The sequence below is a fragment of the Chionomys nivalis genome, chromosome 8 (assembly GCF_950005125.1).
Source record: "Chionomys nivalis chromosome 8, mChiNiv1.1, whole genome shotgun sequence".
Classification (NCBI taxonomy): domain Eukaryota; kingdom Metazoa; phylum Chordata; class Mammalia; order Rodentia; family Cricetidae; genus Chionomys; species Chionomys nivalis.
The window spans coordinates 74202492-74226278 of NC_080093.1; the positions used below are offsets into that span (position 1 = coordinate 74202492).

A 23787-nucleotide genomic window follows, 5' to 3' on the forward strand; every position below is an offset into this window, starting at 1 on the left:
ACAGTACATTTAAATCATCTTATCCAGGCAATCCCTTAAAATCAACACTGCCTGGAATTATCTTACAACAAGAGCCATAGAATTTTAATATTACCTGAACACACACACACAGTAGAGCAGGCAAGTAGACCATACTACGCCCTTCCCGTGGTTCCAGCTCTTGGGCAGAGTCTCTGTGTCTCCCACCTCCTTCACTCCATAAGTATATCCTTGTGTAAGGGCTTGCGACTGCTGCCCAGCCAAAAGTAAGACTCTAGAACATAGCTGCCTCTACAGACCTTGGCGCAATTGAGAAGGAAGCTCTCCTTTTTGGGAGAGGACAGCTTCATAGCTGGGCTCTGGTGTTGGCAATAGAGCAACAGATGTTAAGCCTCTGTCGCATACTAGTTGGGGCACAGACTGTACCCCTTGCATAGTAGTCCCAGCCTTGAGTGCTAAACTACTTACCCCTTTGCAGATGGCCACAGCTTCCTTGGACATGGACTTGGGATATGCCACATTGTGCTCCATGATGGACTGGAACAGTTCATCCTCATCCTCCCCTTCAAAAGGTGCCTGTGGAGCAGAGGGCAGGGTGGGAGAGGAACCCTTGCCTGGCCCTCCTCCCAGCTTTCTCTGACCACCAGGGCTTCCTCCCAGTTCCCATTTCAAGGCAAGACATGCCAGGGCTTTCATGAGAGAGAAGATGATCAACAAACTTAAATAACCCCAAGCCCAGGAAAGTCAGAGGTGCTAAGATGTACGAGCTATGACCGAGTTGTCACTTTCTTCAGAGACCATGTGGCTGAAAGTGGAGGACCATTTTCTCACAGATCACTTAAAATTCAATTACCTGGCCGGCCAGCATTTCATAGAGCAGAACTCCAAATGCCCACCAGTCCACAGACTTTCCATAGGGCTGATAAGCGATGATCTGGAAAACAGAACGCACCCTATCAGAGCGGCAGGCAGCCCTTGTGGCTGGAGACTGAATTCACAAAGGAAGAGTGGACTAGCAATGGGGCGGAGAGTCTCAGGTATGGTCCTGACCTTCTGTGCAAGGTGACCGTGGCTGACACACTCCCAGATTTGAGCGGGGTCTCACAGAGTGAACAGAGAGGACAGGGTGTACCGGAGCTGTTTCCTCACATTTGATGCTTGGGGAATGAAGGGCACACATTGCCAAGGCCCCTGCAGCTGGGCAAACATCTGTGTGTGCCACCTTACCTCTTTAAGCACCGGGGGCGGTGTGATGTTTTGAATTTCTGTGTATGACATTTTACCGAGGAGCAGCTATTTTTGTTTCTCACTATAGAGTAAAAACATCTACACAATAATGTTGATATACTTGACGCCACTGAACCACATACTTAAAGACTGTTAAGACGGTAAATTTTACAACACGTGGGATTTTTGTTTTTCATCTGTTTGGCTTATTTGATTGATTGATTGATTGATTGATTGATTGATTGATTGATTTTGAAGCTGGGGATTCAACTCAGGGCCTCATGAATTCTGGGTGGCTTACACTGACCCACACTCCCAACTCTGTATGGTTCTTTTGAACCATGATTAAAATATAGCAGTTTAAAAATGTAAGCATATTTGTGGATTATTTTGCATCTGGTTTTATTCAGAAAGTAGAGATATGGTTAAAAAAATTGTAAGAAACCATCCATAATTCTTTGTCAAGAGAAAAATCATGACAAACAAGGTCTGTCCCCTGCTAGATACTTCTACGACTGTATATCAGATAGGGTGTTTGTTATTGACTGTATCCATGACTACATAGTAAAAGGGGTGTGTATCTATATCTCTATATTAAACAGGGTATGTCTTCTACTTAAGCACAGGCACTTCAGAGGTGGACACTGTTAGGATTCAGGCGTTATGCTGGCCTCTGTCACCTGGCAGGATGAACACAGGCAGTACCCTGGCCAGCCCAGGGTCCTATGGCTGCTGCATCACTACCTAGTCTGTATACAGGCACAAAGGTCCCTTTAGGAGAGAAGTTCCGCCCACCCCATCTCTCTTTTCCCACTGCTCTTCTGAAGAGGCAGGCTGGTCCTTGCCTCTTCTTCCTCTTCCTCTCTGTATTTCTCTTTCTTTCTTCCCTCTCCTATTCCCTTTATCTCAATAAAACTCCCACATAAGCCCTGTCTGCATGGTGTGTTTGTCTCCCGCCCTCCGTGAGGCCTCTGGTTCCCACCCGCGAAGGTCTCTCCTGTGCTGTTTTACAACAGACACTCCATGGGGTGTGCTCTTCACTCTGCATTTCCATCCGATTTGTCTGTTGGCACACTGGTTGCTTTTTAGGATTTTATTTTTACTTTGAATTATGAGTGAATGTCTCTATGTATGAGCACATGCACAAGAGTGCAGTGGCCCTGGAGGCTCGCTCAAATTCCCTTGGAGCTCAAGCTATAGGAGTCATGAGCCACCTCATAAGGGTACTGAGAACCAAATTCGGGACCTCTGGGAAAGCAGTGGGCATGCCTAGTCACGGAGTCATATCACCAGACCCCACCATTAGATTTTATCTCTGCATTGGATTCCACTGAATGTATATACACAGAAAAGTCTGTCTTACATTCCCATTTGCCCAATTGCTTCCATAAATTAAATAATCAAATGGCACCTATGGCTGCCAGGTTTTGATAGCTGTGTGACTACCATCCAGGGTGTAGAGTGGAGAAGAAGCTGTGTCAGAGGCAAGGCTGACACAGCACAGGCTGAGGGCTGAGCTTTGTGGGCCAGAAGGTCTAATGCATCCTGATAGCTATCTGCCAGTATGGCCTGAAGGAAAGGTACTTAACTTCTTCTACAGACCAGATACACTATGTATGCACTGGGGTTGTTGTAATGAATGAGATACTGAGTACCTCTTATAACTCATCCTTCAGGTTGCCTTTTGTTAGAATGCTCTGTAATTCAGTTATTGCTTGTTTTACTCAATAAAGGCATTGGAGTAAACGTTATAAAGACAATGTCTGCTCCCTGAAGCCTGCCTCTTACCCTGGCTTCTTTCCAAGTCAGAAACCCATAGATGATGGTCAAGGATAAAGACTTTCATCAGCTAAGAGTCACAAGTTCCAGGGCTCTGCAGGACAACATGGCTATGGCAGTTAAGGACAATGAGTTGCATCTGGAAAACTACAGTGACTGTCAGGGACTGGAGCACACACCTGCAATCCTAGAACTTGAGATATGAAGACAGCAAGATTGCCATGAGTTCAAAGCCAGCCTGGGCCACACAGCAAAACCGTGTTTGAAAAAAAAAATCACTGAGGGCCGGTGAGATGTCTTAATGGGTAAAGCACTGCTATATGAGCCTGGTGACCCGAATGCAATCCCAGAAGTCAGGGGGATCCAGCTCCAAAGAAGTATCCCCTGGCCTCCACAGGTGCGTGTGTGTTGTGGCGTATGCATGGCCACATACATATACAATAGTAATATTTTTTTAACAGCTGAGTGTAGATTTTAAGCAAAAAGTTTAAGTACATGAGTTTATACATATGCAAATTAGCTCCACTCAACCCTTCCACATGTACAAAACATGTTGTACACTATAGCTATGCATATTTTTATTCAGAAATTTAAAATAGACGAATAATGAGACAAAAGAAGAAGTAAATAAGAAGTGTGCTCTGAACAGAAGTGACAACAAGACACAGCCTCTGTGAGAAGCTTCTCGGTGACCGTGTTTTCACACCTTTAAGGTACTTGGTGTTTTATTTGCTCCTTTTGACAGCCCAAGAAGTTAATCCTTTCACCAAGGAAAATAGAGCTGGGAGGGTGAGAGAAGCTGCCAGAGGTGATGTGGCTAGTCCAAAACAAAACCTGACCAAGGACAGAGTCCCCTGACAGTGAGCTGGAGGAAGAGGCAGTCAGCAACAGCACAGCTCAGGGCGTGGTGTCCTCAGCAGCCCTGTAACCAGCCAGGACTGGCCGGAGACCGGGACCAGACAGGGATTTCTGATTCAAAGGGTAAAGGGTGACATTTGGGCCTCCTAAAGATTTGAAAGTTCCCCCATGACTCTAAGTATAGCTAGAGTTGGGAACTAGGACTTGCTGAAGGAAGGATACGCCCAGGGACTATGTCAGAGTAGGTCAGCTACTACGAAGAATTAGCCAAATGCTAACCAGCCTGAGTGTGCCACACAGGGATACACAAGGACACTTACCTCGCACGTGGCACGCATCAACGACACACAGACAGACTGGAGCATCCTTACCCTCGGCAGCATTTGAAATCGATGTGTCATCTCCCAGGCAGATTTTCTCCACCTCTACATGAGCACTCGCGTACTCGGAGGGAACACACGGCAGCACTCTGGGTGCTACTGCCACTGTCTATGAACAGGGCTGTCATATTTGTTATTCCTTGTTTGCGTGTTTCATTTTATTTTTATCTTTCATTTGTGGAACGGTTTTGCTATGTAGTTCAAGTTCCTCCTGTCCCAGCCTCCTGCATGCTTAGAGGGCGGGTGGGGTACAACCATGCCTAGCTTGATTTTATTTTATTTTGCTCTTTTACCAATAGGTCTTGAAAACATGTCATTTTTTTCATTTACATTTAACTTTCTCTCTTGGATTGGTGAAGAGTGATATTTTCTACAATGTGTAAACCACAGTCTCCCTGCTCTCATCCTATTGAGGGACATCGTTTCAGGTGAGTCCACACAGACATGCTTTGATCTTTCCAAGGTGATACGTGACCTCCTGACCCAAATGTGGTGTGTGTTGGTAAATCGTTCCTTTATTGATAGTCATAAATATTGAGGTTCTCTCTTATTTTTCCTTATTAAGAAATAAGGCTGGGATGAAGGAAGGACTTTGGAGGCACACTCTTTCTCTGGGTGTCTGTGTGCATTTATCTCTGTGTGCAACTTATGTTTCTAAAAAGGAGCTCCTTGAACACAGAACATGTAGATTTTCAACATTATGTCTCGTTCTTTAGCCCCATAGGGAACCTTCGAGACAATTCTTGTCTATCAAGTGACTAACAGCTAACAATGAGAAGAGCAATCTTAGGATGCCTCTCCCTCCAAGACTCTGCGACATGGACTCACAAATTACTATGCCATGTCGTGCTGGGAAAACCTAGTGGTTGACCACTTCCTGTGAGTGGGAGGGGACTAGTTAGATAAGACGTCACCCTTTCACCTTTCTTTTTATCCTGGAAGACAAATCTGTGGTCTCCTAGAATGTATCCAAGACACAATGCAGCACAGCTGTGTCATGTCAGCCCAGAGGCTCTGTTCCCTTTCTGTCTCTCACTCCTATCAAACACTCCAATGTCATAATCAGGAGGCATCATATGGCCGCAAGCCATTGCAGCCTGATGATGGATGTGTTTTTACTGATGTGTGTTGGATCATTCTTTTGAGCTTTATTTAAAAATTCTCCTAAGTCTTGACACATTGGGAGCCTGAGCTGCTGCTGATTTGCAAGTGAGAGCTCCAAGAAATGACTTAGAGGGCAGGACCCGAGCGAGTCTAAGGTTCCCAGGCACCACCCTCAATCCTTCCCAGGCCTCTCATGACCATCTGGGAGCAGAAGGGACACCACTGCCAGTGGATGTGCATGCTCACCTCTGGGGCAATGTAGTCTGGAGTGCCGCAGAAAGTCTTGGTTGTCACCCCATCCCAGATGTTCTCCTTACACATGCCAAAGTCCGCGATCTTGATGTGCCCCTCCGAATCCAGCATCACGTTGTCAAGTTTTAGGTCACTGTGGCGGATATAAGGGTTTGGGAACTTAGTCACACGCTGCTTACTTTAAGTCAACCGACGGTCCTTCGATATGAATACATAACACGTCTGTGCTGGGAGCTTCGAGGACACCCATGCAAAATGAAACAGGCTTGTTCCTTGGGCAGCTCACAGTCTGGCAGGAGGAGTATAACAAAGGGGCCACAGACCTCTGTGCTTTCTCCCTCTCCAGAGTGAGCTGGGCCAAATGTATCACTAAAACACAATGCAACAGTATCTCAGGGAAGAGAGAAGCCCTTAGAAAAGCAAAGAACACAGAACCACAGTTGACTCCAGGATCCAAGAGTAGCCCACGAGTTAGGCTTTACACCTCAGATATGTTCTATTCTATAAGAAGATATATTTTTCATAAACATAGTATTTATGAAATGTCTCTGAAGATCGTGGAGTTCAAAAAAACAGACTCAAAGAAGTTACTTTAGCTCCAAGGATTCCTGGCTCTTCTAGTATAAAGGTCAGCATTCAGGAGCTCCAGCTGCCCCTTCAATCAATAGGTATCTGTTGTGTATCTACCATGTGTCAGGCACTATTCCTGGGGCTCGATACATTAGTTACGAATGAGAAAAGTAAGCATATTTCTCCTATTCCAATTAAACCCCAATGTTGAGCCAAGGTAACTAATGTTTCACTCTATGGTCACGGTTATTTGCATTCTGATTGGCAAGATGGTGAAAAGGAAGACGACAACGAGATAATAACGGTGGAAGGAGAGGTTGCTATTGCACAGGCTTCTAAGATGGTGAAATCGGGGCTTTAATCTAAGGAGTTTGTGCTCTGCTCTCATCCCTGTATTGCCATCTGTGTGGATGAGGAAGGGTGCATGTTCTGGGAAATCCCTGCCTGTCTTCAGCCTGTAAGACTGCTCCCACATCCCATGGGGTTATCTATCATACTTCCTACTCCAGTGTCAGCGTGTTGTGCACCAGTGCGTAAGGATGCTTGATGGGGCAGACTGTTCTGGTTCTAATAGAAGACAAGGAAGTCCAGTTCTCCAGGAAGTATGGAACCTACTTCCTAACTCAGAGCTCTCCCTCTCAGAGAATCTTGATCAGGTTCTGAATACCCATGGCATGTACAACTCTTTCTTTCCTGATCCTCAAGTCATGTAATGTGATGAACTTGACTTCTGGCCCCAAGAGTGGTCTCCGGGACTGTAGTTGTCTATGGAAACAGCTGCTCACAATGATTGGTTCAACAACAGCCATGTGAGCAATTGGAGAACCATCAAAAATCTTGACACCATCTCTGTTACCCTAAGTAAAGAGGTAAGCTCTTTTACGCTGGGATGACGCAGGTGCTAAAATATAATTTTAGAAGCTCCAGAGTCCCCAGATGAAGAATAGAAAGCTAATAAAGATAAATCAGAGTCTATAAGGGCACATGCTTTCAGGTGTGTCCACAGACTTCTCCATGGCAGCCAATAAATCCCTCCACTAAGTTAAGTGAGTCTGAAATTGAGTTGATGCTGTCCCTTCAGCTGAGTAGATATCTTAAGAACATATGCTGACACCTCCTATCTGTCTGTGTGGTCTCTTTATCCTGGAGGAGACTGCACCCATCACAGACGACAACCTTCCCTCCCAAGTACCTTTGGCATCACCCACGGGACCCATCTTAGTTTTCATACCTGTCTTCAAGGCATTGTCTCCGAATGCCATGCTAGAAACCACAAGTGCTGCACTATGTAACAACGGAACACACCAGATGCATGTGTGCATTTGCTACACATGACTCCTCTTAGCTTGACCATATGCCCAGACACAGGCAGCTGGGGCACTTATCCTGCTCTAGATGTGAATTACGACAACCAGCTTTCGTATGTAGGTGGTGGGGATCTGAACTCAGGTCTTCATGCCCGCAGTTTGCCCACTGAGCTATCCTCTCAGCCTTGAATTACTCTGGTTGCAGTTTTCCCCTGTATCAAACTCTTCGTCTGGAGGGCTGGAACATTTATCTTGAAGAACTCCATTAAGGAAACCAGCACCGACCTCAGAGTCAGCGATCAATAAACCAGATACTAAGCCTGACAAAAAGGATCTTTTAGCCTCCACTGACCTCCATCCGTGTGTAGCATGCTCCCCGGAAAAGGAAATTGAAAAATTTTGTCATCTTCTTTCCTTAAGAACTGCCCTACCCAGGATGAGTGAGGGCAGGGATTTCTAAATCATGCATACTCCACATAGGCAGCGGAGCCCTAACTACACCCTGAATAGTCATCCTTATGCCCATAGGTAAGTGTAGTCCTCACCCTGCATCAAGAAAACTTCTTTTTGCAACAGATGGAAACAATCACATGAAAGCATACCCGATAAAGAGACATAGCTGTGGGGCCCAATCACAATGGCTACCTCTACAGTATAACTCCCACACCTAAGGCTCAGAAGAGGGGGTGGAAAGAGTGTAAGAACCAGAGGATCAGGGAGTTTGCTGTGAGATTGTGTCTCCTAGTAACATCAGAAGCTACACGCATAAAATCTCATCTATATGACTTGTTCAAATGTAAGCTGAACAAGGACAACAACAGACGTGCCAGTATGGATGGAAGAAAGACCCTATACAAAAAACCACAGGCAGCTAAGGAACGCTTAGCCTGGGAGAAATAATCTTCTCCAAGGAAGAGCACACTAATTGCTTGATTATCCAACTCCAAATGATCACTCTGAAAACATGCATACAAGTCACATTCTACAGACTGAGCAGGTTATACAAATGTATTTGTAAATATATGTGTGTGTGTGCACAAACATATGTGCAACAATTAATGAAAAAAGAGACCAGGAATTTGAAAGAGAGAGGAGAGGTAGATGGGATTGTGTGGAGGGAAGAGAAGAGAAACCATGCAAGACCCATGCTATCAATCAGAGATCTAAATGAAGAAGGAAGAGATTTGTAACACTTGAAAATATTTTTCCACTGTAAAGGAAGTTTATATGAAATCATAAAATTATATATATTTGTTGTGCATTTTTACAATTTTATTTGATTACTAATGTCTAGAGCTCTTTCAATTGAGTTTCTTACTAGTGAGCAACAGAAAACAACTTTAATGATTTTAATATGGAAGGGAATCTATAGAAAGATATCGAAGAGTTGACAGAATCTCTGGGGATGATGGAGAATGAGGAGTTCACAGAATCTCTAAAGAGGATGGAGAACACAGCAGGGAGGCTTCACAAGGCAGAACCACGCCTGATCAAAATGCAGAGTGGGCACAGCGAAGCTACACTGACATTAACACTAGATACAGACATTGCTTCTTGTTCCATGAGGCCCTGAAGCTGCACTCTACAAGTTACTGCCCACACCTGCTTCTCCTCTTGCCTCTGGAAACCAGCTGCAGCTGGTGACTGTGGCCATTCTCAGCTATGGTTTTCCTTGGTCACCAGTTTTCTATTGGGTGAATACAACTGAATGTCTAAGCCTGAGCCATGGGCTTGACACTGCTCATAGAAGCTATGCATGCATGCATGCATGCGATCATTTCATATCTCCTTATTTTGAATATAATATCTTACTACGTAGCTCAGGTTAGCTTTGGACTCATCATCCTCCTGTTTCATGTTCCCATGTTCTAGGGTTATAGGTATGTATAGCCACAGTTGGGTTTCTAGTCTTCACAGTAAGAAGTAGACTTGGTTAAAAAAAAAAAAATTCACCATATTAACAAAGGCGAATGAAAAGGGGAATCTATTGATAAAAAAAGAGAGATGAGAGATAGATAGATGATAGATAGATAGATAGATAGATAGATAGATAGATAGATGATCGCTAGGCAGGCAGATAGGCAGATAGATAGATATGCAGGTAGACAGGTAGATAGATGATAGATAGATAGATAGATAGATAGATAGATAGATAGATAGATAGATAGATAGATAGGGCAGGGTAGACAGACAGACAGGCAGGCAGGCAGACAGAGCATTTTAGAGAAGAGACTCTCTTAGGACCTGAACTGTTCATCAATTCCAAATCTCAAACCAGATCCTGGTATGCGAAAATGAGCCTTAATCCCCATCTTAGCAAACACGAACTCAGTTTCATTTCCGGGGCTGGGTTGTCTTTTAATATGTGTATTAGTTCACACTTAATCTTCTCAGGAGCCTGGTTGGTTCTATTCTTTGAGAGGTATGTCCTACGCAGGAGTAAGACCTACTGTCAGTGCATCAGGTGAAATTCTTATTGAGCGCAAATTTACCCATAGTTCTTGGTTTTGGAGATTAAGCAGCGACTAAAGTCATTGGCTTGAATGTAGGGTAACATCACACAGATGACAATTACAATTACCTTCTATACAGAAGGTAGTGTGTGCCTTCTGAGGCCAGAATTACTTCCAGCACAAGATGACCCCATTATGAGAGGGACACTCGAGAGGTTGAAGGATTCCAAAGTTTCATGTTACACTGACATGGTGGCACATGTTCATTGAGGGCAATCGTTGTCAAGATGACCAAACTATTTAAAACTAATTGATTTGCTTTTCTGATTCTGTACATTCACTGGACGATCTATGAGGCAGACAAAACCACTTTTCCCAATGCATTAACTTCTTCATTATCAGGGAAAGAAACGGGGATGTGCCATACTCAGAACAGTATCATCTCACCTCCTGATCCCATGCCACTGCTGCTGAGCAAATAAAGCTGGGCTCCGTGGGACTCCTGCAAGGCTCCACCTTCCATTGCTCTTTCCCCTAGCAACTCTAGCTTTGCCTCCACCCACCTGGAAACAACCAAAGTTGGTATCTCCCTACAGTTTGTCCCATATCCTTCAACTCTCGAATAAGGGGTCCAAGACCTCAGGCATCTCTAACCCCAGGCAAGAATTCCCATTCCTTCTGTGTTAGAAAGGGGACCATTGACCCCCAGCACCAGCAGCCCCCTTCTGTATTCCCTATAGGTCACTTCTGTCTCTTGCTTGACAGCTGTAATCCCTTGGAACAGTACTCAACACATAGTAGGCTTTTGATAAATATCTGCCAAACAAATGAACGGAATGGGCTTCTATGACTCTTCAGGGGCCTTTAAATAGACCCTTGCCTATGCCATGATAAAAGCACACGCCCCACCAGGTCCTATTACATAACAGCCAGTCAATTCCCCCGTAGCCTGTGCCATCCTCATCGACGTAGCACAAGAGGAACTGTACGCCCTGGACTCTCTGACAAATCGCAGCCTCGGGCTCGCTACCCTGCCTTGCATGAAATATAAAATGGTATGACTCATACAGCTATGATCACACACTTGTTTCTCCACAAACCGGCAAATGCCAACTTCTGAAGTTAATCCTGTCTTTCAGGGAGAGCAACCCAGAGATTTATTTCCAAATTGCAGCTACATGCAAGGAAAATGGTTGCATAATCATACAGCCCTGCCACATTCTGCAAGTTAATTCTTTGCATGCTTCCTGGATGTGCGGTCCAGGAGAAGAGTGTTGGCACCCTCTTGTCAGAGGCATGTCTTCTCAGAGACTCAGTGTCCTCGTGTTTGAGGTCCCAAAGAATCATGGGTGACACAGTCCATCAAGATTTTTCTATCACCATAGACAGCTGCCCAAACTTTGCCAGGGCAGTGGGCGATGCTGCCTGGCAGAACACATGCCCAAGTTAGTACTGGAGAATTCCTCCCCCACCACGGATTCTAATTTTAAAAGCAGTTGAAGAAAGAGGCAGGAAGGGAGGAGCTGAGGGAGCTGTAGAGATGGAAAGAACAGCCATGCTCACTTACCGGTAAATGATGCCCTTGCTCTGTAAGAAGAACAGACCGATGGCGATCTCTGCAGCATAAAATCTGAAATTAGAAAAGAGACAGTCAAGGACAAGTGCTTGGCAACTCCCAGAAGTCAATATCACATTGAACAAGGCACAGGGCATGGAAAGCCCACTATGGACTGTCAGCTCTACGTCTCATAAAGTGCTGAGCACATGGGTGGGCCAACGGGATGGCTCAGACAGAGTGACACATGGCGATGGGTAAAGGGTCAGCAGTTGCATAGTGGTGAGGGGCCTATGGGGTAGGTGGGCTGGTGCAGAAGGATTGTTTCCGTCTGCTACGTGTTAAAGGATTTCAGTGAGAGCACCTGGCCGCTGTAGGGCGTGTAGCATGCACTCGGCATCGTTTCCAGGGTTGTCTGTTTTAATTCAATCTGGAATGTGATGCCGTAGGTCCTACTAGTACACCTTTGCTATACAAATGAGATCAGGTGCCTTCAGGGTGCCATGGCCGTAGGTGGCCCCTTCGCTAAACAAATGGGGAAACCGAGGCTTAGAAATGAAGTCTGTGAAGAGCCTGGAAAAGACAGACAGCAAACAGTGGTCCAACTTGGACTGGAAACAGCTGGTGTCTCAAGTGTAACTTCTTTGTGGAGGTCTACCAAAAACAAAAGTCTATTTGTTTTGTTTTGTTTGTGGTTCTAGGGGTACAGGTTCTGTATGGGGGTACAGAAACCAGAGTACTGTGCATCTGGGCACAGCCTCAGTCCTTCTTTTGTTATTTCTTAAGGTCTAACCTCACTCTGTAGCTCAACTCTGTAACTTGTCATGTAGCCCAGGCTTGCCTCAAACTTGAAATCTCCCTGCCTAAGCCTCCCAAGGTCCGGCCACTGTGCCTGGCTCATGAAAGAGATTTTAAGAACACTTTTTTAAAAAGCCAGTTATACCACAAGGGTTGGGTGGACCTCAGAGATCTGTGTTGAGTCCTCATAGTACATGTAACATAGCAATGAGTTAAACTCAGGTGAACTCCATGTCCGAGAGGAAAGGAGAAGCAGTCCTAACTCTGATATCGTCACGACACTTGAGTTGGAAGCATGGGAAATAGTGTTTCTGCCTTTAGCAGGTGGGAAGAGAAGAAGGAGGCCGAAAGGAACTGCAGCCCACAGTTCTGCCAGAACTTCAGGGTAAGGCCCTCGAGGGGCTTTCGGGACTCTCTGGAGAAGCAACACGATCTAAGCAAACACCCAGGAAAGGGGAATTGACGTTCATTCCTGTGGCTTTTTCTGTTCCTGCTCACCCACGGGGTTCTAAGCAAAGAAAAAGCTTAGTGAGATTTTTTTTATTTTATTTTATACATTATTTCTTACTGGCTTATGCATTGGAAAGAACAAAATGGAGAAGCCACAGACCGCAGCTGCTAATCAACCTGATCCTTTATCTTCCCCAGAGTCAGTGGGAAAGAGCTGTAGGAAACAGATGAACACACACAGGTGGGCCTCCCCCACACAGATCCTCCACTAGTGCCAGAACCTTGGCGTTTGCCCAGCTCCGGGTCTCCGTTCGCTTGTTGGTAAAGCTTGGGTGAAACTATCTCCCTCCCCGTGCTGCTCAGAATACAATGAGACCTCGTGTTTGTTCAGTACTCAGGGACTGGCACAAAGAACGCTCTCAATAAATATTAGCAAATGGACAAACAAAAACCTGCTAAGATGCTAAGACATTCTCCGAGAAAGATGGAAGACCTTCTTTAGGATTGAGGGGCCAAAAAAATTTTTTTAGAGATTATGAAACAACCATCGGTTTAGGGCTATGAGTTCTTAGCCAGCCTTCAGGAACATAAAGAAATATTCCCCAAACAAGCAGAATATGGTTCTCTTTGGCCAAATATTCTTCCCAAAGAGGAAGCTTTAGATGTTGAAAATCCTCATTGGCTAAAACTTCAAAGGTACTGGCACCCATTTATCCCAAGAAAAGGCACAGCAGGAGGTCTGTCTTACACTGCGTGGGGCTCCTTGAACCGGCCAACTTGTTGGATGTGGTACATGAGGTCACCCCCGTTCACATACTCCATCACAAAATACAGGCGGTCCTGCAGAAAGAGAGCAGACAGCAATATCAATCAACCCCATAGTTTCTCAGGCTCCAAACGGGGAGCAGGGAGTCGCTGGGATTTATGATTAAAACTGCCAGGACTCTGACGCATTCTTTCACGCAGGAACCAGCATTCTCTTAAGGGTAACCTCCGTGCTGCTGTCAGTATGCAGGCTAGCTAGCATACGTGGAATGAAACCGCTTTTAATTAGTAACTACAAATTGAAATTCATTTGTGCTGGAAAATATAATTAACACGTGGATCTTACTACTTAATTGATATTATTGTTTAGAATAGGGTTTGCTGGAATAAAAAGTAGGAAATACTGGGTGGATAATTTTACAGCCGTAGATGTCTGTGGGAGCCGATCTTCACGTTGGCTCTTCAGCGATTTCACTTCCTAATATGCATGCCCTCCCGTACCACCTCCCCTCAACGACGGGGCTAATAACAGCATGCACGATTTGAGGATGAGGTCACAAAAGACCTCACAGCTTCCACGCTGCACCTTCTTGAATTACGTCTTCTACGGCAGCTGTGATCTGGAGACACAAAGCCAACACTAGAAGAGACCTATTGGCAAAGACCCAATGTTTCTTATCCACAGACAACATTAGCTTTCTAGTCACGTGAACAAATCACCCTGGAAAAGACTATTTCTCCTCAGTCAGGCTTTCAGGGGATTGCAGTCCCCACTGGCCACTTGACTGTAACATCATTTGAGACCAGATACTGGACTTTTAGAGAGGTGCGCCAGCCCAAATCCCTGACAGAAAAGAACCGTGAAGCAATAAGTGTTTACTGTTTGCTTTAAGTCACAGAGTTTTGAGGAACTAGGTGGCAGACATCTGACCTGGTGGCTGGCAATATCCACCAATTAGCAAAGTTTGAAAAGTAGCAGCCTAGAAAGATTGTTGTGGTTTGGGCCTGAAATACCTCCCTAAATGTTCACGTGTTGAAGGCTTGAGCCCTAGCTGGGGCAGTTACCTTTCTTGACACTAACTGAAATCCCCGAGACTACTACTTAAGGAGAAGACAGGTCTGTTTTGGTTCATGGTTTCTGTCCATGGTCACCTGACTCTACAGTTTTAGATCAGATTCATACGAAACAGAACTTCAAGGTGACAGCAACATGTGGGAGACCCACTCATCTGAGGGCAAACAGGAACTAGACAGAGGAAATACAGAAGGAGTCAGGACAGACAATGGTTCCTGGGAACATCCTCAGGTCACCTACTGACCTTATTGGTTCCACCGCCTACTTCACTACTTCCCAGTTAAACAATCTCATACTGGTGGAGGATTAATACACTGCCTAGACAAGAGCTCTTAGGACCCAGTTACTTCCCACAAGTCCATCTACTGGGGGCCAAGGCCTTGGTCTATGAGTCTATGAAGACACATTGTATTCAACCCAAAACATGGGTGTATCAGTGTCTAGAGGTAAAGCCTTGGGAAATTGGTTGGATTATGAGACTTCTGGCTTCATTAATGGGTTAATTTACCTATGGGTTGTAACTTATTAAGCTATCAGGAGGCAGTGTAACATTAGGAGATGGTACCTAGCTAGAGGAAATGGGTCTCTGGGACATGACCTTGAAGGGTATATTTTTGTCTCTGACTGCTTTCCTAGCCCTCCTTCCTTCCTATGCTCTACAACAGAGCTCTGCCATCATGTTCTACCCCATCTATAGGAAAGTGGTATGTGGGTCCAAGTGGCTATAGACTGAACCCTGTGTAACCAAGAGCCATAGACTGAACCCTGTGAAGCCATGAGCCATAGACTGAACCCTGTGAAGCCATGTGCCATAGACTGAACCCTGTGAAGCCATGAGCCATAGACTGAACCCTGTAAAGCCATGAGCCATAGACTGAACCCTGTGAAGCCATGAGCCATAGACTGAACCCTGTGTAGACATGAGCCATAGACTGAACTCTGTGAAGCCATGAGCCATAGACTGAACCCTGTGTAGCCATGAGCCATAGACAGAACCCTGTGAAGCCATGAGTCAAAATTAACCTTTTTTCCCCTTTAAATTGTTTTTCTCAGACATTTTGTTACAGAAAATAGTGATGTGTGCCAAGCATATCTCAGGCATTTTCATGGTGAATCCAGCAAATTGTGCTAAATCTCTCAAAACTGAAGTTTAAAAGGAAGGTGCAAGCCATTGTGACCTTCCTGTCAGGAGAAATGACATTCTGAAGAGACCCCTACACCTTTCCCTTCAGCTGTCATACTGTGAAGACAATGGATCCTCCCAAATTAAAAATTTCCCAGAAATCCCACACAGGGAGAAGGAGAAGCTGAAGAGCTGGTGTCCAGTCAGAGGAGGAACTCGCTTCTCAGGAAGCGGTTACACACAGTCTGTCAGCCTGCTAGACCACCCTGCAGGACAGACCAGAGCCAAGACAGTGATGGGTCAGTGCAGACACCTTGAGCGGGACAGCTTAGTTAGTCATGTCCAGACTCCCTCTATCGAAAGCTAAGCCGTGTCAATAACCCCCAAAAGAGACTCCCTCTTCCCTATGTGCCTATAGTGGGTAATCTAATCTCCCTTCTCTGCTTTTTATAAGCAACAACAAGAACCTAAAACAAGGACACGTGCAGAAATGAAATGGCTGGGACCAGGACAAAATCTGAATCTCAGCTTCAGGGATTTTCCACGTGTCTCTCAAGGCACGCTGTGAACTCCTTTCAGGTCAGGGGCGGTGTGAGGCTCTTTCTGGTACCATGAGCATACAGTAGGTGCCTGGAGGGTGAAAGAACACATGTTTAGAAGTCAAAGAGACTTCAGAAACCCAGCTCTGGCTCTTGATAGCAGAGGATCTCGAGTGTTAACATTTGGGTCCCCTCATTTGAATCAAACACAAGGTGCTGTTAGTGAGGTTAATGAGGCAGAAGGTATCGTGGTCCTTGGGAAATGTCCACCTGAGATTTGATGCTTCTCCTTCTGTCAAAGAGTCTTTGCTAAATGAATGAACGTCACCCCCTCTTCTTAGTTCTGTTCGGTTTAGATTATTCCTTTATTCTGCTTTCTTTTGGCTTGCAGGGCCTGCACTATTTGCAGGAAACTAAAATCCCCCTCATGTTCCCAGGCTAAAAAAACTGTTTCCTCTAAATTAACCCACCCAGTCTAAGTCAGGTCTGCTTGTTATACTCTCCCGTGAACCTCTCTGGCTGTCCCCTCTGATCATATAATAGTTGGTAATTATATCTTTAACTGGATGATAGTCTATCCCATCTGTTTATCCATTTATCCATTAAGTAAAGAAGTCATCACAGAGCCCTACTAGGTAGCTGATCACAGGTGCTGGAGAAAAAAAGAAATGAACAAAACCAACAAAATTCCCTAGCATCTATGTTTCAACTTAGCAGAGTGAGTGATATTGCTAAAGAGAATACTAAAGGTAATAAACAGAGTACCTAGGGTTGCAAGGGCTACATAAAAAAAATAATGTTGGTTAAAGAGACTGGGATGTTGGCAGATGAGACAGGGAAAAAGACTTCCAACTACAATCAGGTGCTCAGGATAAAAGTCACTGAGAAGATGTCTGAGCAAAACCACCCAGAACAGGGATGTGTCTAAGGGAGGAAATAGCCTATGCAAAGGCTGTGGGCAGAGAGTCCACCCACCATGCTTTGGGATCCATCAGGAACCAGTGAAAGTGGAGAACAGAGAAAAAGGGATACAGAAAAACGTGGAAGAGGGGACCAGAGATAGGCTGACTCAGGATAGGGGATCTGAACATGAGAAAAGATACAGACTTGGGGCTTTACTTTGTGAATGATTGTCTATGATGGATAGCACCCCATGCCCACTGTCTCTGGCCAATGCAATCCACTGATACATATCAATGAGTAAATGAATGAAGGACACAGGAATTCGTGGGCACCTGAAGCACCATCATGAGTTGGAAGGCTCAGCAGCTTCCCTGGGAAAAGGACTCAGAATATCATTCTATGTCCCTGGGCCTGCAACCCCTGTGTATGATGAAGACAGTATAACCATCCATCTCCAAGAGAGTGGCCTAAGAAAGACACAAAGAGCTGTACACCGTGACTCTGACAAAGACGGGGAGGGGCACCTGGTTTCTCAAGCCAGATCACTGCCTTGAACAGATCACCAAGTCAATTTGTGGGGCATAGCATTTTTTTAAGAGAAAAATGAAGCAAGAATTAGAATTGAATGGAACTTAAGGATACAACAGAAAGGGTCAAAATCCCGTGTACAGAGCACTGAGTATGTTTCCATGACATGTGAGTTGGGTTCTTTAACGTGTAGGTAAAGCTGAGGTTTGTTGTAAAAGTTGGTATTACATGAAAAGCTGCAAAGCTACTGGGAGGACTAAAGCTGGGGGAACAAGCACAAGGAGGAAGTTGCAGGGCAAAGGTTCCTTCTCCCAAATGAGCACGGGGTGGGAATGTCATTTTGTTACCTACCAGCTGTGCAATGACATGCAACTGTTTAACCTTTCTGCTCTCCAGATTTCTCTTTATAAATACAGTGAATACTCGCACCTGCTCATTAGGGTACTGAACAAGATGACATATACGGACTGCCTAAAATGCTGGCCTTGGAACAAATATTTCATCCAGTGTATAAAGAAAAAAAATTCCTTCCAATACTTAGGCTTTTGTGTTACTCTATATAACCAGTACTGTATGTTTGTCAAGTGTGTATTTTAAGGCATTGCACAGATAATAATGCCACAAAGCCACTTCACCAAGCCCTTGATGTATACCTGAGTTTTATGTATTTTACCTTTTTTTGTATATCTAAAGGACCCACCATGGCAAGTATTAGATCATTCTCTGCCTTAATACATGGAAGCTAATGTGGAGAAAGGTTAACAATTACTCAGCTGGTAAGTGGCAGAGGCGGGATTGGAATCAAGACGGATCAGTTCTAGGGGCAACACTCGAAGCTTCTCACTCTACTGGCCCCAGTGAATACAAGCATCAGGGAAGGTTCTGAACTCACAGACATCACAGAGAAATGTATGGATGCATCCTTCCTTGGAAGCCACCAGCCCAGCAGGGGAGAAGGTTCACAGTGCTCTCCCCGGGCATCCAGTTGGAGCTGGCAGGTTCACAGCAAGCGGAGCAAGTCAACCAATTACATATCTTTTGAAATGGTTTCTTTCTTTCTCAGATCAATACTGTTTCCCCTTCTAACAACCTAATGGGAGGCAGGGAGGGAAATGGGAAGGTTGAATATGAGGTTTTCACAAAGGTCATGCCAAAGATGGTGGCAGAAAGCAGACATTACACCAGAGCCAACGACACTCAGCCCCTGGTTCTTGGTGGGGGGGGGTGATGGAAAACAAGCCTAAAAATAGCATCTGTCTTTGCCACACACTGAAGAGAACCAAAACACTTGCTTTTAAAAATTTTTAAAACTAGCAGATGGCATCGGCCACAGAGGGAGAAGTGAGGGAGAGATTTTACTTGCTTAATTTCTGGCTAGATTAATTCAACTTGCCCCCCCAAAACTCAATAGTTAGAATCCCATCACCTCGATGGCTGAAGGTAACTTTACGGTTTGTTTCCACTGCTAACTGTATATGGAGAACCCGGATGTCCACCATCTTTGAATTGTACCAGGCTAGCACTGGCCCAATGATGCCTCAGATATGAAATATTATGGCTGGCATCTTGCTGTCCCTTTGCCTCTGAACACTTAATGATGTCCACTCTGTGTCAGGTAGTACTACAAAGCCCAGTCTTGCTGCTGTGAGGAACCCACAGTGTCCAGTGTGAAGGATTCCCCAGGCACCTCCCCAAATGCAATGTTTCTCAAAACAGGGTAGCAGATAATGTTAAGCAACCATAGGTGCATAGGTCTGTACTTTTTATAATTTGTGTTTTTGGAGTTTGAACATATAATTAAACATAGGAAACTTCTCATTTCATGAGTCTTATTGCTGACGAGGAAGAATAAGGCATCTGGAGCCACACACGACAGGGTGCCATGGGAGGGACCAGATGCCCTCTGAAGATGACAAAGGAAACAAGGGAATTCCAGCTATCCCCCTGAATGGATTCAAGTTCTTCACCAAGTTTAAGTTCTCTGTTAAAATGTATTTAAATGTAAATTTAAAATGTAAAATTACTTACAAATTAGTCTTAAAAATTCAGTTTATAGTTTTTTTGTTGATGTTTGTTTTGGTCTTGGTTTTGTTTTTGTTGGTTTTTGTTTTGTTTTTTTTCTGGGCATGGTGGTACAGGCTTAAAATGAAGAACTTGGGAGGCTGAGACAGGAAGATTGTAAGACCATTTCGGGCTACATAGCAGGACTAAAATAAGAAAGTTAAAAATCACTTTGAAAACAGAAACATAATTATTTATATATGTTTAGACTTTATAAATGGAAAGTCATTGTTTCTGTAAAAAAACATAAACTCACATCTGGACTCTGCTATTTACATTCTATATCCGATTTGACTTTGGTCCGTCAGTACTTTAAAGAATTTACTTTTAAAAAACAAACAGCATTTGTCCATGCCACAAAATCCCTTTCCTACAGTAGTCAGGAATAACAAAGTTTGGAACGTCCAGCTGGAGGCTATCTAAAGCAAACCTTAAACAGAGGCAAGTTTGAGAACTTTCTCTGAGCATTGATTTTTCTGGTGTGTGAGTCATGGTATTAGTCATTATAGGTGCCCAGATAAAGAGTAAGCTACATACCTCGTCTCTGGAGCATCCAAACTCTTGGCTAAAATATACATATAACTAACTCAAACCACAATCAAAATAAATGCAATATAAGAAATGGCATTAAGAGTCCCAGAAGTGAACCTCCAGAGCTCACTGTAGGGCCTCTTCCGCAGCTCCCAACTCTTACCCAGTTCGCCCCCTCCTCCACAGCTCCCTGAAACTTGGCTTTGCTTCCCACTCTTCTTACAAAACCGTGGTCTCAAAAATTCCTAGTCCTCACACGCATGGGTTTTGATAAGGGTTTACTTGATGGACCCTCTCCCCATATAGGAATCACAGCGTATTTACTGAGGATTAGTGCAAAGTCTAGCACAGCTCCCCCGCTCCTGTCACAGCTCAGAGCCTTTCTCCGGGCTGAGGCGCACTGACTTGTATTTCTATCCTTCCCCTCTCTCCTGAGCTCCAGTCGGCTCCAGCTGGCTCCAGGACGTCTCTAAGTGGGTGTTCCACTGTCATCTCCAATTAAAAGCTCAGAACGGCAAATTCATCATCTTTGTCTTCAGACTAGACAGTCTGCTCGGCCTTAAAGCGCCTCCTCCAGACCGAGGCTGCTCTGAGTCTTCCCTTTGGCCTGCAAGCTGAATGTGGCTGCTGTGCATTCTCGGTTCTCTTTTCTTTATTTCTTGCATTCCGTCAGCAAATCGAAAATAAATAAATAAATAAATAATACATAAATGGATAAACAAATAAGTAAAATGTCCGTCTGTCACCATGTCATGTACAATGGTTCTACAGGACTTTCCAAATTTGGAATCTGAGTACAGGGGACAGTCATTTAAAATGATGGCTGCGTGGTATGTGCACAATTCATCTGAGGGCCTGCACATGGGGCCAGGAAGCGCAGAGACACAGTCCTCCCTCAGTCTAGCTGAAATAGTGGGGCATGATGCCTGTGTGGTGGTGAGGGGGCCTTCTGACATTTTCTCTGTGGTGATGGTATATACATGTGTGGCGTCTGCACACAAGTGCCCACGTTTGTGTGTGCGGTCTAGAGGATGGCATTGAAGAGCCTGCTTTATCACTCTGCCTTATTTCTTTCAGACAGGGCCTCGCTGCTCTGAAACGGGCAGTCGCAAGTTCTAGTGAGCCTCCTGTCTCCCTGCACACAGACTCTGCACTAGGGTTGCCGGTGCTACATGGAGCTGAGCCCAGCTGTTTATATAGGGTTGGGATCCAAATTCAGTTCACAGTGCTTGTAGGACCAGCACTGTTATCCACTAGGCCATCTTCCCAGGTCCCTTGCCACATTTAATTAGACCTTGGGGAGAACACCAACCATGTGGGCAGCTTTTGTGCCACGTTCTAAGATGAGTTGCGATAAGTTGCCTACGTAATGATTTTTAATGATTTTTCAAGGCTGGTCCATGAGTTCAATGTGTCTGAAAGTTGCTCCCTTTATCGCACACAGCCATCTGCTTCTCTCCAGAGGAGCCGTGAAATGCTGTGACTACGAGCTCTGGCTTTGGCATCTGCCAGTCCTGGTTCACACCCTAGTTATACGGGATACTTGCTCTGAGACCTTGGGTTGGTTATTCACACTCTCTGTCTTCCCAAACAAAGTAGACGCACAGCAGCTTCTCCTCCATATGGGAGAAGATGATGCGTGCCAAGTCTGTGTGAATTCACAGAGTTTCATTGAGGTGCATGTGTGGTCAAGGACCTGAGTGCCCACACTCAACTCTTCTTTCTCCCATTGTATAGCTTGAGGATCCCAATCCCAAACAAGAATTTGCTGCTCTTTTTGTTTTAGCCTTCTATTGCCCTTTCGCAGATGCAAAAGTTCTCAGGGTTAGAAGCACCTTTCTTCTTCTGTGGATGTCATAGATTTTAAAGTACAGGATGCATATTCCAAGACCGCCATTGAGAAAACGGAGACCCCAAATGCCTTTATCTCCACCTGTCCTAGCACCTATACTCAGTTTGCATTTCTGCTTCCTTACTTACCCACAAGAGCCTCTAATCATTGTAACCTTGTTTTCCTGATACCTGCCAAGTTTCCAGGAGCCCCTTGGGTACTAGCTTCCTCCGCTCTGAGGCACTGAAGACTGCATCTGTGCCTGAATCTTCCCAGACTCCACTGGCATCCTAACCCCTAACAGGAGCACCACTTACCTTCCAAGAGTTAGAACTCTTCGTATAGGGTACCCAATGAGCACTTGACCAGGCCATGAAAAACACCTGACATAAGCTGAACCAATCAGATTCTCTTTCCCATGAATTGGAACTCAAAGAATTTGCTGGATATGGACAAGGGGAGCCACACTTGCCACAAGCGGTAAGAAACACAGAATAATAATGATAATAAAAGCGGACAAATATGCCCTCGGCTTACAAATTCTAGGTCCTTCCAAGGTCAACCATACCTGTGCCTTTGTTTCTTTCCCATGAAGTATTTCTTAGTGTCAGCAATTGCTTTTATTTATGCGTGAGGTGAGATAGAAGTGTGAGATAGAAGTGTTCTGTTTCATATAACCCAGTCATCTCTGATCAAAACCTTTGCCAGAACCTTCTTTAGCATTGCCCTCAGGCCCCATCACACCCTGGCCTGAATCACCATTGCCCCTTGGATGGTCTTGGGGTTCAATGGTCAAGACCATCCCCATCTCTAGTTCTGCCCTCCTTTGTATTCTGGGTGATGCTTCTTCTAGCATGCCTTGCAGCTGAGTTATTGCTGGGCCATGGCAGCAAATTTGGGGAGGAAGTAACTTCTGTCCTTCAATGACTCATGAAATCTAATTCTATTTAAAAAAAAATGAGAGAGGGAGAGAGAGAGAGAGGTGCATATGTTCAATTGAAAAGAAAACAGTTAAAATAGATGTTTTGCTGAGGAAATTTAACTGCTTGTGCCCACTGGCGGTAGGGAAATTACATGAATGTGCCTGGCTGACAATTGTCCCTGAGAAAAACTGCAAAAAGATGGGAGGAAATGAAGTTATTTTGTGCCCGTGCAGCAAGGGGCCCCAGCCCAGCTCTAATCACAAAACCAACTTCCACTCAGTGTTTGTTAGATTTGCTTTACCGTCTCTTTTAATCCCCATGTAATGGGCTCCCTTTATGAGACGATAAAACCCACATTCAGAGCTGTTAGTGACTTTGTAGGAGCCCTGTGACCGGTAATCACAGGTTCATATCCACCTCCTTGGGGAATTCATCCTTTGCCCCATGTGTTTCTGGGCCAACTCACCGGAGTCGCTTTGCCTAAGACTGGCTCATCTAACGAGCAGTTTTCTAAAACTTAACTTTCTTCTAAAAGCTTTTGCATCCATTTTGCCATCTTGTGGCCATTTAAAAAAGTTTAAGAGACTGAGATGGCTCATAGGTTCTTACCTACTAGTGCCCTCGCTTTGTTGTGTAAACATGAGGACCCGAGTTCTAATCCTCGGCATCCATGTAAAATCTTGGGTGTGGCTGCATGTACCTGTAACCCCAACTCTGTGAGGTGAGGTGTAGATATACTGCAATCATTGGCACATGCTGACCTTGTCTCAGGGCAATAAGGGACAGAGCAGATCAC

General features: G+C 44.9%; 1 protein-coding gene across 2 annotated transcripts in view; it reads right to left on the reverse strand.

The window, feature by feature from the left end:
* Prkcb (protein kinase C beta) overlaps window positions 1-23787 on the reverse strand; it is a 345665-nt gene that overhangs the window by 38950 nt on the left and 282928 nt on the right. For both annotated transcript variants that reach the window (XM_057777292.1, XM_057777291.1), the window contains exons 11-15: window positions 13461-13552; window positions 11477-11539; window positions 5574-5712; window positions 833-913; window positions 448-555 (exon numbers count right to left, since the gene is read on the reverse strand). In XM_057777292.1, the coding sequence (XP_057633275.1) occupies window positions 448-555; window positions 833-913; window positions 5574-5712; window positions 11477-11539; window positions 13461-13552 (483 nt within the window). The remainder of the gene's footprint in view (window positions 1-447; window positions 556-832; window positions 914-5573; window positions 5713-11476; window positions 11540-13460; window positions 13553-23787) is intronic.